The sequence below is a fragment of the Brassica napus genome, chromosome C1 (genome assembly GCF_020379485.1).
Source record: "Brassica napus cultivar Da-Ae chromosome C1, Da-Ae, whole genome shotgun sequence".
NCBI lineage: Eukaryota > Viridiplantae > Streptophyta > Magnoliopsida > Brassicales > Brassicaceae > Brassica > Brassica napus.
The window spans coordinates 17,212,038-17,228,308 of record NC_063444.1 but is presented as its reverse complement, the minus strand read 5'-3'; the positions used below and the strand labels follow the sequence as shown (position 1 = coordinate 17,228,308).

At 27.6% G+C, this 16,271-nt stretch overlaps 1 protein-coding gene across 1 annotated transcript; it reads right to left on the bottom strand.

Moving 5' to 3' along the window:
* Positions 1-7,087: 7,087 nt before the first annotated feature.
* On the bottom strand, positions 7,088-8,830 carry LOC106434988 (metalloendoproteinase 1-MMP). The gene has a single exon (XM_013875848.3). It carries the CDS (start codon positions 8,416-8,418, stop codon positions 7,342-7,344), a length of 1,077 nt encoding a protein of 358 aa, XP_013731302.2. The 5' UTR covers positions 8,419-8,830; the 3' UTR covers positions 7,088-7,341.
* Between the last annotated feature and the right edge of the window lie 7,441 nt (positions 8,831-16,271).

Here is a 16,271-nt window from a genome sequence, read left to right as displayed (position 1 = left end):
TTTCTGGACGACTTATAATTCAGTCGTCTCTGGGAAAGTTAAAATTTCAATATTTTATGAAAACTTGACGACTTACGTGTAAGTCGTCCTAGGTTAGTTTTGTAATTGAAAAATAAAACTTGAAATTTAACTTTCTCCAGACGACTTAGATGAAAGTCGTCCAGCTAAACGACTTAATTTAAGGTCGTCCGGGATAAGCAAGGTTTGACCAGAAAATTGGAAAAAATTCTGGACGACTTTGCTTTCCCCGGACGACTTTAAATTAAGTCTTCTGGAGGGACGACTTTATATTAAGTCGTCTGGTTAAAGTTAAATTATGAAGTTTTATTTTTCAATTACAAAACTAACCTAGGACGACTTACACGTAAGTCGTCAAGTTTTCATAAAATATTGAAATTTTAACTTTCCCAGAGACGACTGAATTATAAGTCGTCCAGAAATAGTCAAAGATCTGACACGATTCGGTCAAATGCAAAACTAGCCCGTTTCTCGTAGACGACGTATATATAAGTCGTCTGGAGTGTTTTTTTTTAACAAACAAAGCTGGACGACTTAATTTAAGTCGTCCGTTTGACCAGAAGACTCATCAGTAAGTCTTCTACATACAGATGACTTACTAGTAAGTCTTCTACGCGAACAGATCTTGAAAAAAAATTCAAATTCGTACCTTAAACTAGGTGAGATGACTTCGTTTGCACACAGGGTCTTCTCCAACCACCCAGAACCTCAAACGAAAGCAACCGTAAGTCAAAACGAAAGAAATATGGCTCTGTCAACCATAGCCCATATTTTGAATCAAAAGCTTGAGTTTTTTGGATGAATATAGAGAGAAAGTGAAAGAAATGTTGTTTTTAGTTCATAACAATTGAAACAGAGAGAGTGTAAAGAGATTTACGTGCATTAAAGGGCATTAAAAGCTCCAAACAGTTCGTACAAGGTTGTTGCCACTATTCATTGCAGTGGCAATATTGTAAATACTTGAAGAAGATGAGGTTGAGACAGTAAAGAAGCCATTTTCGAAAAAAAAAAAAAAAAATGTTAATGGCATTTTCGTAGATAAACTGCAGGTGTGGGGTTAAAATCTCAAAAAAAAAGGAGTCAAAAGAAAAGGTTAGTTTTCTGTTTGACTCCAAGTTTTGAGTCACTTTTGCAAAAAGCCCTATTATTTATAAAATAATATGTTTAAATCTTAATATTTTTTCATTTTTAATGTAAAACGGCAATGTTTAATAGAAGAACTTGGACAAATAGTCAAATAGTTATATTTATGTTTTTTTTTATAAAATGGTAATGTTACATTATGGAGATAAACCTTTTTTTTAGTGAAAAATGGTAATCTTGCATATGTTTAATATAGTTTTTCCATTCTTTTTATGTTGTATGTTTATATATTATTGTTATTTTTAAATGTAAAATGATAATCTTACATATGTTTAATGTAGTATTTCCTTTTTTTATGTTGTATGTTTACATATTATTTATTATTTTCGAAATTATATATAATGTTTTTTTTTACAAAATAGTAATGTTACTTTATGGAAATAAGCCGTCTTTTTTTAGTGAAAAATGGTAATCTTACATATGTTTAATGTAGTTTTTCCATTTTTTATGTTGTATGTTTACATATTATTTTTTAAAAATAAAAATGTAAAATGGTAATCTTACATATGTTTAATGTAGTATTTCCATTTTTTATGTTGTATGTTTACATATATTTATTATTTTCGAAATTATATATAATGTTTTTTGTTTTTTTTTATAAAACGGTAATGTTACATTATGGAGATAAGCCGTCTTTTTTTAAGTGAAAAATGGTAATTTTACATACGTTTAATGTAGTTTTTCCATTTTTTATGCTGTATGTTTACATATTATTTATAATTTTCGAAAATTAGTAATATTAAAATGTAAAACTATATTTTATGCCACGTATCATCTTTCGGGAGAAGTTTTTTTGCTGATGTGGACGCTCTATGGAGCCTCAAAAGGTTCATTTTATTAGATTGTTGTTGTATGTTTACATATTATTTTTTAAAAATAAAAATGTAAAATGGTAATCTTACATATGTTTAATGTAGTATTTCTATTTTTTATGTTCTATGTTTACATATATTTATTATTTTTGAAATTATATATAATGTTTTTTGTTTTTTTTTATAAAACGGTAATGTTACATTATGGAGATAAGCCGTCTTTTTTTAAGTGAAAATGGTAATTTTACATATGTTTAATGTAGTTTTTCCATTTTTTATGCTGTATGTTTACATATTATTTATAATTTTCGAAAATTAGTAATATTAAAATGTAAAACTATATTTTATGACACGTGTCATCTTTCGGAAAAAAATTTTCCGCTGATGTGGACGCTCTATGGAGCCTCGAAAGGTTCCTTTAATTAGTATAGATTGTTGTACGTTTACATATTATTTTTTTTTTTTATTTTTTTTTAAAAAGGTAATGTTACATTATGGAGATAAATAGTCTTTTTTTTAAGTGAAAAATGGTAATTTTACATACGTTTAATGTAGTTTTTCCATTTTTTATGCTGTATGTTTACATATTATTTATAATTTTCGAAAATTAGTAATATTAAAATGTAAAACTATATTTTATGCCACATGTCATTTTTTGGGAGAATTTGTTTTTGCTGATGTAGACGCTCTAAGAAGGTTTTTTTAGTGAAAAATGGTAATCTTACATATGTTTAATGTTGTTTTTCTATTTTTTATGTTGTATGTTTACATATATTTATTATTTTCGAAATTATATATAATGTTTTTTGTTTTTTTTTATGAAACGGTAATGTTACATTATGGAGATAAGCCGTCTTTTTTTTTAAGTGAAAAATGGTAATCTTACATATGTTTAATGTAGTTTTTCCATTTTTTATGCTGTATGTTTACATATTATTTATAATTTTTGAAAATTAGTAATATTAAAATGTAAAACTATATTTTATGCCACGTGTCATCTTTCGGGAGAATTTTTTTTTGCTGATGTGGACGCTCTAAGGAGTATCAAAAGGTCTCTTTTATTAGTATAGATAGTATAGATTTTAAAATTTGTGCATTTACTTATTCTTATATATATAATTCATATATTTATATATTTATAATATTAACTTATTATTTATTTTTCTATATATTGAGTATTTATCTTTCTCATACTTTATATTTAGTTAATATCTATATTTTATATTTTAAGATAGATGTCTAAATCTTAGTGTATTTTTCCATTTTTAATGTAAAACGGCAATGTTTAATAGAAGTACTTAGACAAATAGTCAAATAGTTATATATAATGTTTTTTTTTTTTTATGAAACGGTAATGTTACATTATGGAAATAAGCCGTATTTTTTTTAAGTGAAAAATAGTAATCTTATATATGTTTAATGTAATTTTTCCATTTTTTTATGCTGTATGTTTACATATTATTTATAATTTTCGAAAATTATTAATATTAAAATGTAAAACTATATTTTATGTCGCGTGTCATCTTTCGGGAGAATTTGTTTTTGCTGATGTGGACGCTCTAAGGAGCCTCAAAGGGTCTCTTTTATTAGTATAGATAGTATAGATTTTAAAATTTGTGCATTTACTTATTATTGTATATATAATTCATATATTTATATATTTATAATATTAACTTATTATTTATTTTTCTATATATTGAGTATTTATCTTTCTCATACTTTATATTTAGTTAATATCTATATTTTATATTTTAAGATAGATGTTTAAATCTTAATATATTTTTCCATTTTTAATGTAAAACGGCAATGTTTAATAGAAGTACTTGGACAAATAGTCAAATAGTTACATTTATGTTTTTTTATTTTTTTATAAATTGGTAATGTTATATTATGGAGATAAGCCATTTGTTTAGTGAAAAATGGTAATTTTACATATGTTTAATGTTGTTTTTCTATTTTTTATGTTGTATGTTTACATATTACTTTTTTAAAAATAAAAATGTAAAATGGTAATCTTACATATGTTTAATGTATTATTTCTATTTTTTATGTTGTATGTTTACATATATTTATTATTTTTGAAATTATATATAATGTTTTTTGTTTTTTTTTATGAAACGGTAATGTTACATTATGGAGATAAGCCGTCGTTTTTTTTAAGTGAAAAATAGTAATCTTACATATGTTTAATGTAGTTTTTCCATTTTTTATGCTGTATGTTTACATATTATCTATAATTTTCAAAAATTAGTAATATTAAAATGTAAAACTAAATTTTATGCCACGTGTCATCTTTCGGGAGAATTTGTTTTTGCTGATGTAGACGCTCTAAGGAGGTTTTTTTAGTGAAAAATGGTAATCTTACATATGTTTAATGTTGTTTTTCTATTTTTTATGTTGTATGTTTTCATATTATTTTTTAAAAAATAAAAATGTAAAATGGTAATCTTGCATATGTTTAATGTAGTATTTCTATTTTTTATGTTGTATGTTTACATATATTTATTATTTTCGAAATTATATATAATGTTTTTTGTTTTTTTTATGAAACGTTAATGCTACATTATGAAGATAAGCCGTCTTTTTTTTAAAGTGAAATATGGTAATCTTACATATGTTTAATGTAGTTTTTTCATTTTTTATGCTGTATGTTTACATGTTATTTATAATTTTTGAAAATTAGTAATATTAAAATGTAAAACATATTTTATGCCACGTGTCATCTTTCGGGAAAATTTGTTTTTGCTGATGTGGACGCTCTAAGGAGCCTCAAAAGATCCCTTTTATTAGTATAGATTTTTTATGAAACGTTAATGTTACATTATGAAGATAAGCCGTCTTTTTTTTTAAGTGAAATATGGTAATCTTACATATGTTTAATGTAGTTTTTTCATTTTTTATGCTGTATGTTTACATGTTATTTATAATTTTCAAAAATTAGTAATATTAAAATGTAAAACATATTTTATGTCACGTGTCATCTTTCGGGAGAATTTGTTTTTGCTGATGTGGACGCTCTAAGGAGCCTCAAAGATCCCTTTTATTAGTATAGATTTTAGGATAGTTTGTTAAATTTATACAAAGCTTTTTTCTTTTATTATCATAATTTTTTAAAAAAAGAATATGAAGAAAAATGTTATTCTAACTATGTTAAAGTTATGGAAATTCCTACACCATTGGAAGAATTGATTTTAGGTTCAAAATCTTTCATAAAATTAATCAACACATCTTATCAAATCTAAACTATTAACGTAGAAGTACAAATAGTAATTACCCCTTAGAGTTGCACAAAAATTACATCCCTATGCCTCTGCCATCAAACTCTGTCGTTTTACTTTTTTTTTTTTTTTCTTGAAACATTTTTGTCTTTTCGTCTTTCTTACCCACCCATAACATTGTTTTGGGCTTACAAATTGTTAATGGCCCATATCAATGCTAAAATTAGTATTTTACTAACCGAACACAAAAAATCAATAACCAAATGTTTCAAAATCTGCTAACCCGTTGCAAACCAATCGATTGAACATATATTTACAAAATGTATTTCATATCAAAACGTATCTACACCATTATATTTACGTTTTCTATTATATATGCATGATATAAACAGAGAATAATATTCTTTATGACTATGCATACCAACATTTAGTATATTAATTTTATAATAAAGGTACGGTTTGGTTGTTCTATGATTTAGATTTTGGTTCCCAAAGTCAAATATTTATTATTGTTTATCAATTTGGTATATTTTGTATATGCGTATAATATTCTCCTTAAATATCATATTAGCTAAGATTTTGCATATAAAATCGTACCTAATTAAACTTCTTTCCTTCCATACTACAAAATATTCCAAAAATGACTCCTAAATTTACGATTATTAAAAAACAAATCAACAAAGAATATTGTTTCCTAATTGTACGCAGTCAGCATTTAAAAAAGGGATCAAATAACTAACGCAATCACGTAATTATCTTTCAAAAAACTTGCCAACCAAGTAATGCTTATCTCTGAAGATCAAATATTCTCTTTTCGCTATTAGATAAAAAATAATGAATGTACATTAAATAATTTTACAAAGATTTTGCCATTGATTCTATGTTTAAATAATAACTACCAAAATTTATCATATAATTATTACGAATTAACCTAACGGGATCTCATTTGCTATCACAACTATATATATCTCATCATCTATTCTCCAAATCATATCAAAGAAAACACAAACCGCAACATGTCTAAGATGACGACATTAGGAACATATTGCCAGAAGGCGGACGGCACCGAGAAAGAGATCTACAGAAGAAAGGGAACTAAAAAGTTGTACAAAGAAACATATTTCTGTTTCTTTTCCCGGAAAAAAATATGGGCTTCGATTAATGTTTAAAGCCCACTAATTTTTAATAAAAATAAATTGTCTATTTCAATTCATCAAAATGGGCTTTGTAAATATAATAATGCAGATCAATACTTTTTGTCAATGTTTTTTGGTCTAATTTTACATATCCTTTCATTTTTGCTGTTAATATTTTTTTTTTTTTGAAAATCAATCAAATGTAATTTTTTAAAATTATTTATCACACAAATTTTATAGTATAATTTAATAAAACACACCTAATATAAACAAAATGCTCCAATATTTTACACTTAATTGTTTAATTTACCAAGTAAAAGTAAAAAAAAAAAGTACAATTGAAAAAAAATACAACTAATAGTTTAAAATTCGACACCAAGCAAAATTGAACAAGATACACTATATATCAGAACTCAATAACCTATGAAACATTAACTTACAAGTCTACAACTAACAAAAATATATAATTATGCAAAATATACACCCGTGCGGGCGCACGGATCAAAACCTAGTTTAATTTATATCTGAAATACAAAAAAAAAACTGAATTTTTTTACACCATTACTAAACCACCAATACTTTGGTAATATATAAATTGTTAAAATAAGTTTGTATGATTCGTTCATACTTTGCCAAAAATATTAAGCAATATTCTGCTCTTACACTATTTCAGCAATTAATTATTTTTTTATTTAAGAGAAAACAAGTAAATATGGAGATAAATTATATGTATTTAATTAGCTGATTGAAAATAAAGATCTACTTGGAACAAAAATATAACTGATCAACCTCATCTATGCAGCGTCATTACCAATGGGACACCGATGATGTTAAACATCTTCATCTTTCAATTTTTGAGATAATGATGTACATTAACCCAAAGTAATTAATAAACCAAAGAATAATAATCCTATAGACCATGGAAAACATAATTTTCCACTATATCCATCCCTTTCCCCTATACCTTTTTATATTTATACAATTTGCTATTTCAGACTATATTTTCCTGAAAACCTATAGGAACAGAATCAGCACAACCAGCAGAACATAACCGGTGAAATTCCCCGACAAGAATCTCCCTGATACAGAGCCGTTTTGTAGAGAATCTTCCGACTGCGTCAGTGAATCCAACCGTAATCTTGGATTCGCCCCATACAACTTCAGTATACCCGCCACGTCATCAACCGTAAGGTCAACTTTCTTTGTCCTCGGCCGGACACTCGGATACATAACCGCCGACTCCTGCGAGCTATGTCCTAACCCCAGCAAGTGACCAATCTCGTGAGTCGCCACCGACTCCAAATCAACCGCCACCGTCGATCCTTTACCCTTGAAGTCATCGTCAACGACCCATGTCTCCGCCGCGTCAAGGTGAAGCCTCCCGTTCTCCGGCGCAAAGGCGTGAGCTAAGGTTCCGAGAACACCGTCAAACGGCTGCCCGTCACCGTGATCGCCGGAGAAAAATCCGATCTTTAAATCCGCCGAGGAGTAATCATCAGTCTCCTCGAAAGTCACCGGAATCACGCTCGCCCACTGACCAAAAGATCGTCGGAAAGCTTTTTTAACGTCGTCGGAGTTCAAGTAATCGAGTTTGTGTATTTCCGAGAAGGCGTATGTTAGCGTGTCGCGGTTCCACTTAGGCTTACCGCCGAAATACGTATAACGCGCCGTAGTGTACACGCCGGTGTCGATCATGTGTGTATCGCTAACGCCGCAACGCGGTGACGACATGAGAGTGACGGTACTCGTGTCGAATCTTCCGGTTATCGGTAAACCGAGGTTTTGTTGGTACAGAGATATCGCGGATTCAAGATGACCATCGAACACGTCGGAGAAGTCCGTCGCGTCGTCTTTTACGTAGCCGAAACGGTGGAGGTATCTTTTGAGTTCTGATACGCCGCTGACGTGGCTGCCTACCTGGACATCTACAAGACGTGCGAAATTATGCCACGTGGCGTTGCTGACGTCTATTGTTTGAGTTGCTTTAGCTGTGGATACCTCCGGTATGTTTCTGGCAGAACAGAACAAGAAACAGAACGTGATTAACACAGCATAGAGTGCTATGTTTCTATTGATTAGGTTATGAGACATGGGTTCTAACGAAACCCACGGAGAGATATTGTCTGCGTGAGATATAAAGATTCTGAATCTATTTAAAAGTTGATTTAAATATGAAGTAGTATGGAGGTAGAGGTAAGATCGATTCAGAAGAAAAGTGAAAGAGAGACAGAAAAGTGGGAAAGAGTTATATAGATTCTGACGTAAGGGTACAATTTCGTCTTACTACTTGGAAGTTGGTTGGTCAGGTCAACTGAATCCTGTCCGGTTTAGGTATTAACTAGATTTGAAGTTCATTGATTCCTTGTTCTAATAGGACAATGAATACCCCGTTATATGGATTTTTTAACTTAAAATCCCTCGACTAATTGTTTTGGATAAAAACCCTCTAGAGTTAAGTATTTAACAAAAAAATCTTCAAACTAGTTTTAGTTTTATCTAATGAATTAAATTCTATCATGTAATAATTACCATTACTGTTGGTAAATCTTTAGTTTAGGGATTTATACATTAAGTAAATATAATTGAGGGGTTTTACCATTTAAAAAAATCAAAATAATCCAAAATGTTATAATATTATCTAAAAATTAGTAACTTATATTTTCAAAATTAGTATTTTTAATTTTTTTTTTGTAAATATATGAGTTTGATGTGTTTTTAACATCAACATTATATATGTATAAATCAAAAATGTAAAAATCCAGAAAATATAATAAATATATAAATTAGCTTTAAACTTATGATACACATTTAAATTTCTAAGTAAAATATGTTATAATTCCACCAACAAAAGATTTGTATCTTTTTAATTACGACACATAAGATCTATATTTAAAAGGTGCCATGGAAAAGTAAGAAAAATAATATAAGCCATAGAAAAGTAAAAAAAAATAATATAATTATATGAAGACATGCAAGAGATAGTTTTGGCTACGAAAATACTAAAAGAAAATACAAAACAGTGATCTTTAACTCTTCTTTTTTTTTTTTTTTTTTTTTTTTTGTAACTGATCTTTAACTCTTCTTCTGTTCGTTTAAACCTTTTTGTTTCTTATCTTTTTACATGATGAGGTCAAATTAAGTGAGTGAATATTTTATTAGTCTTGCCCACTTTTTGAATTATCTGGAATTTTATAATATTTTTGAACTTTAATTATTGTTTCAATTTGTTCCTCATAAGAGGAAAATATTTTTTCGTAGGTTTTCATATATGAGGAAAAGAAAGAAATTTAGTGGGACCCATGTATTCATAAATTGACAAAAAGTTCAACTTAATTGATACCAATTTTGTGGAACAAAAAAATTCACCGCCATTTTTTTCTTCAAAATTGGTAATTGAATCGAAGCCAAAGATTAAAAATGTAATAAACAAGAAAATATAATTTATAAAATTATATTATATTTAATAAAAATGTAATAATAAATCTGTAGATAATTTTTATTATATTTTCTGAAGTTTTACATTTTTAATTTATACATATATAATGTTGATGTTAAAAACACATCAAACTCATATATTTACAAAAAGATTTAAAAATGATAATTTTCAAAATTTAACTTACTAGTTTTTAGATAATATTAAAAAATTTCGATTTTTTATTTTATATTTTTAAGAGTAAAACCCATCAACTATGTTTATTTATGTAGAATCTCCTAAACTAAAGATTTACCGGTAGTATTGGTAATTATGACATGTTAGAGTTTAATTCATTAAATAAAGTTAGTTTGAGAGTTTTTTTCTTAAATACTTAGTTTATGGGTTTTTATCCAAAACAAACTTAGTTAAGGAATTTTAACGTTAAAAATCCATTTAATATATATATATATACCACAAATTAACTAACTTTAGATATACATCCATGCTATTTGTGACCAGTTAAACAATCGGTGCGACCGTCTCGGTTCAAACCCGTGTCTTCCCCGTATATTAGTAGTTAAGGGGTCCAAATTTTTTTTATAAATGATATGTTTTTAAAATGTTAATAAATAAGATTGAAAAGAGGCCCAAAAATATTTTAAATTTGTATATATCTATTTACATCACAAAATATTACTATTAAAAATTTTAAAATAAAAATATTCAAAATATTGAAGAAAAAATAAATCTTAAAAGGTAAAAAATAAATTACCCTAGGGTCCCTAACAATGTTAAGCCAGCCATATTTGTGACACATCTCTGTAATATTATTTGAGAAGTCAGTTTCCTACATGTTGCGCTCACGTTAATTCTTACGATGGTTATTTACAGAGGTATCCTTAATGAACTTAAAATATTGAATTTAAATTATTTTTTTTTAGTTTCCATTTTACTTTTTCCAAATAACATATGTAATAAAAAGGAAACATTTATAAAGTTTAAAAACAAATTTAAAAACGAAAATATGTGTATATATAAAACAAATACTTTCAAAGTAATAAAAATACTTTCTTCATATCTATATTTTCTTAGATGAAAACAAAAATATATTTTTATATGATGTGATTTCATAAAAAAATTTCACAAAGATAATCTTTATATTAAAAATAAATATTATTCCTTTTAATACATACTTTATACAATACAAAATAAATATATTTTCAAAGTAATATAAATATTTTCTTTATATCTATCTATTTTCTTAGATGATTACATAAAATAATTAATAACATAAACTGATTTATGTTTAATTGACTAAAAATAGCTTAGAATTATTATTCAATATTTTTCCTATTTGTTCTTTTTTTGGTAACATAGATCATTTTTGGAGAGTCAATCTAAAGATGGATGACCACCAATTTGCATGGATATTCTGATATATTTGGAAAGGCCGAAATAATAAAGTGTTTAGTAATCTGGATATTGATCCAAGGGAAACACTTCAATTAGCAGAATTGGAATCATCACTTTGGGTTGAAGCACATGTAGTTACTGATCAGCAGAGGGAGCGACAGGTACGGCCCAGACCCACATTAGAAACTCCAGGATGATGGTGTTTTATAAATGGTTCGTGGAAAGATAAAGAACTCTTTTCGGGACAGGGATGGTATAGTACATTACCGGGCTTTGAGGCCTTATTAGGAGCAAGGAATGTAAGGGCATGTCTTTCACCTCTTCACTCGGAGGTGGAGGCTTTGATTTGGGCAATGAAATGTATGAAGAATTTACGACAGTTTCAGGTTACTTTTGCAACGGATTGTTCTCAATTGGTGAAGATGGTTTCAGAACCAGAAGAATTGCCAGCATTTGAAAGTTATTTGGAAGATATCAAGATTTTACGGAGAAGCTTCCTCAACTCAGATATTGTACATGTACCTCGGACGGAGAACCTACGGGCGGATAGCTTAGCACGCAGTGCTAGGAAACAACTGTATTCCGTCGTTCACATGGATGCGGAGTTACTGATCTGATTTACAGAGTCAATATGAGTCTGTGAATGTCTTGTTGTCAAAAAAAAAAACTTATAATTATTATTATTGAAATTTTTTTTTTTCATAATCTTTAGCTAACTATAATATCTTACAATTACATCAAAAACACCCATAAATTATATTTTACTTATATAATATGATTTCACAAAAACAATCACAATTTTAGGGATGATTTTTAAGGGATATTAAAAATGGAACCTAAATTTTTTTTAATGATAAGCATATTTTGATCATATAATTTAAAATATTTTTAAATAGCATATACTTTTAATGATGTACATATATTATACTTTATCATTATTAAAAAATATTTTTTCCTAATATTTTGTTTCTTTTTAATTTTATGTTTTCTTTATGTTTGTGGAACTTAATATACCCATAATCAAAACACCCAAGCAAATCTGAATTCTCATTTTTAAAATTATTTAATATAATTTCAGTTTACCTTTCAATAAATCTAAGGCATACAATTATTTACAAGTTATAAATATTTTAATTATTGTAAAATCTATATACTGACAACATGAGTAACTCGACTAATCCAACTTATATCCAAATCAATGATCTAACTACAATAAGAAAATATAATTTTATAATAAGAATCTATTTATTTTTATACATATAAATTACATGATGACTGAAAACCTATTAATAAATAAAATTATATATGCATGAGACTTCAAAACATCATCGTTATTTTTTCGTTATTTTCATTTATGTAATTTTTAATAAACACTTCAAATTATTTTTTATTTAATTCTAACGAAAATATATATTACGTTATACATAATCTTACGGTAATATATTTACATATCTAATAAAATAACCAATCTAAATGCAAATACGAATTTAATCAAAATTAACTACATTAGAATAAAATATTTTAGTTGAATTCGAGGAAATATATAGATGCAATCCAATATACCCAAGTGATAAACAAATCGATTGTTGACCCAAAAACCAACCAAACGACTAGATATAACTTATCCAATATCATACATATAATTAAAATAATATATTATTATTAATATAAATTATACATATAATTTAAAAATTGAATTAAAACCAAAATTAAATATCAATTGATTATAACATATTAATATTATAAAGATTTATATTCGTGCATGAGTACAGGAGAATCACCTAGTATATTGTATTTGAGAATCATATTCATATTCTGCAATATTTATACTACAGTATTTCTCGTACATATGTAGAGTCAACCCTTAGATCCGGCGGATCGAGATCCAACCGAATAATCTCTGAGGACTTGTTCCTAGACGCCGTACAAATCAGGTTGTTTGCAAGGGAAATTAGATATTCATGTTGTCTGCACACTTATGGTAGTTTGGATATGAGGTTTCGGACCCGAGTCCTTAAGGAACTTTCCGAGCCTCTTTCGTCACCCACCACATCCGCATGCAGGATTAATCCTTAGATTTTGTTTAAATATAAAAAATTTAATATAAATCTTAACTACGTTTTTAATTATTTTTAAGTCATAATAGTTATGTACATAGCTTTTAAAAGTCTTTTAAGCTAACTTTTGGTTAGCTTTTAAAAGCTTTTTTTTTTTTTGGTAAAATAGCTTTTTAAAGTTGGGAAGTCAAAATTAATGTTTCAACATCCAATCGCATAGACGATATGTGATCAATGTTAAACATCGCGCTAACTGGATGGCAAAAAACAATTAGAATATAGATTATGAGTTGAGAGTTTAAAATATCAGAAAATTATAATAATTGTGTATGTGTTAACTGAATTATGAAGTCACAAAAGGTATAAATTAGTGAATTGACATGTCTACATAAAGTTGATCAACAACAAAAGAAAAGTATGCGCACGCTATTAATGGATTAACATTCGTGATTAAAATGAGCTAATTAAGCAATGAGTTTGAGTAGATGATTGGGACTGGGTTCGTTGGAGTATGGTTGAGGTGAACATTGAGTTTGTTGATCAGAATTAGGTAAATTTTAATTTCATATGTATATATCCATCCGATCCTTATTTAACGATTATTGAAGAATCAAGGCCTTAAGGATTGTTATAGTTGAGATATATGGTTATTGGGAAAGTTTGCATGAAGAACATATCCACGGGGATCAGTAAGAGGGTAACGTGTGAAGATAGGGAGGGTGAACCAATAAGGATAAACTACTTTATCAATTAGCTTCATTTATTTAAATCAATTTTGAGATTAGTCCTATCGTATTCAACTCTCACTATCCAGAAAACGTCAGGAGTTTTATACCTTTTTTTTTTGTTAACAAATAAGTTGTAGCCTTGTAGGCTATAACTAGCTCGACGTAATTTCAAAGTGTTTGTAAACATATAGTTTTTATTAACCTAGAGGTATCTTAAATCTATGAAAAGATCCAAAGTAATCTCTAAAAAGAAGTGCAGTCCATGAATGAACACTCTTTCTGGATATCTAAATGAAATCTAAAACGTAGTCTCATATCCACGTGGCCACAAGATGTAATCTAGTAGAATGCATTCAAACCTGAGTTGCTTAGTTCCACAAAATCTGCATACCACTAAACCACCACCTTATGGTTAGCATATCTTTAGCTACTTACAAGTAATCGTGCAAACACTTACTAATGAAAAGATTGCTGCATTAAGATAGGTTACAAAGATTCAAAATTAACATACACAATTGCTAAATTTAAGTCCAAGCCTAGGTTACAGAGATTACAAAATTAACGTGCACATTTTGGTTAACATAACTTCTAAGTGTTTGTAAGCATTTTTTTTTCATTAATATGGAGATATTACGAGTTTATGGAAAAGTTCAAACTATTCTTAAAAAGAAGTGTAGTTTATTGATAGACATTTTCCCCTGGTATTCAAATGAAACTTAAAGCATTGTCTCATATCCACATGGCAACAAAATGAAATCTAGTAGGGTGCTTTCGAATCCGAGTTATTTAGCTCTCCAAAATCTGTCTACCACTAAACCACTACCTCTTAATTAGTATATCGTTTGTTATGTACAAGTAATCATGCACCTTTTAATCGCAGACTGTTTCTAACACTTACTAATGAAAAGATTGTTGCATTAAAATATGTTGCAAAGATTCAAAATTAACATACACAATTACAAAATTTAAGTCCAAGCATAGGAAGTACAAAACTATGTTAAACAATTTTAAAAAGTATGTGTTAAACAATATAATTTGGATAACATGTCTTAAAACTTTTAAAAATCTTAGCGTAAATATTTTATTTTTGTCATAGATTAATTTAACAAAATAATGAAGTACAAAAGCCAGCAGGATCACTGTCCCTCCATAGCCAAGAGCCGGCAAGGACCTAAATCCCTCCAGAATCATAAATCAGAAGGAACAAACTCTTTCTGAAACTAGGGCTCCGACTAGTGACATGTAGTATTAGAGTTGAATTACAGTATGATTTGTAGTCGATGTAACTTGCAGTAAAAAGTATGTGGTAAAAACGGTAAGTTTATGTGGTAAGTTTTGCAGTAAAAATAAAAATTATCATTTTATTAAAATTTATGATTGATAACATTTTTGATGTACAGTATGAGTTATGAATAAAATAATTGAATATATAAACAGATAAATAGATATAAACAGATAAATAGTAAATTTTTTATTAAGCTATTTTTTTAAATAAATAAAAATAAAAATAAAAATAAAATTTATTTTAAATAAGTATAAAAAGTTTGAAAAATAATTTTCAGTATCTATTATTTTCTAAGTATTATAATAACTACTAATAATATTTATTTTAATATCAAGAATAAGTTAAATTTGTTTTTGTTTCTATGGTTATGTTAAAATAATTAAAATACTATAACTTCATATCATTTTCAATTTAACATATCAATTATAAAATTTACCTTACGACGTGTAGTTCCACCGTCGTCTTCAGCACCAGCACCAACATCATCAATATTTTCATTATTAGACATCTTCATCCAAAAGAATAAACAAAAATTAATAAACATAAAAAAGAAAATATGTTTTGCACGTAAAGAAGATGAAGATGGAAAAGCTCAACTTTAGCTTATTGATTTCTTCATTTTTTTTAAACAGAAAAATCAATTAAATTTGTAACTCAATTCCTAAAACATGAGATTTTGGTTGATGTAGGTTTATGTTTTGAGTTAGCAATTTTATAAAAGGTCTAAATCAAAGTTGTAACTCAACTACAACACATCTTAAATCAAACTTAAAATCAAAAAAAAAAAAATTTAATGCATAATTGGTAACATTTTTGAGTTACAAGCTTAACTCAAACTTAATCAACCTTACCACATGTCACCAATCAAACCCTAGATCAATGGGAAAAAAACACTTAAATTAAACAACCAAATAAACATTTCGGCAAAGGACTAATCCTAACTGCAAAGAGATAATGATTGAAAATACTCAAATTTGAACAAAAGGACGAGCCTAACTAAGGTGAACTCAACACCAATCATCAGAACTTGAAGGAAAGAACGGGAC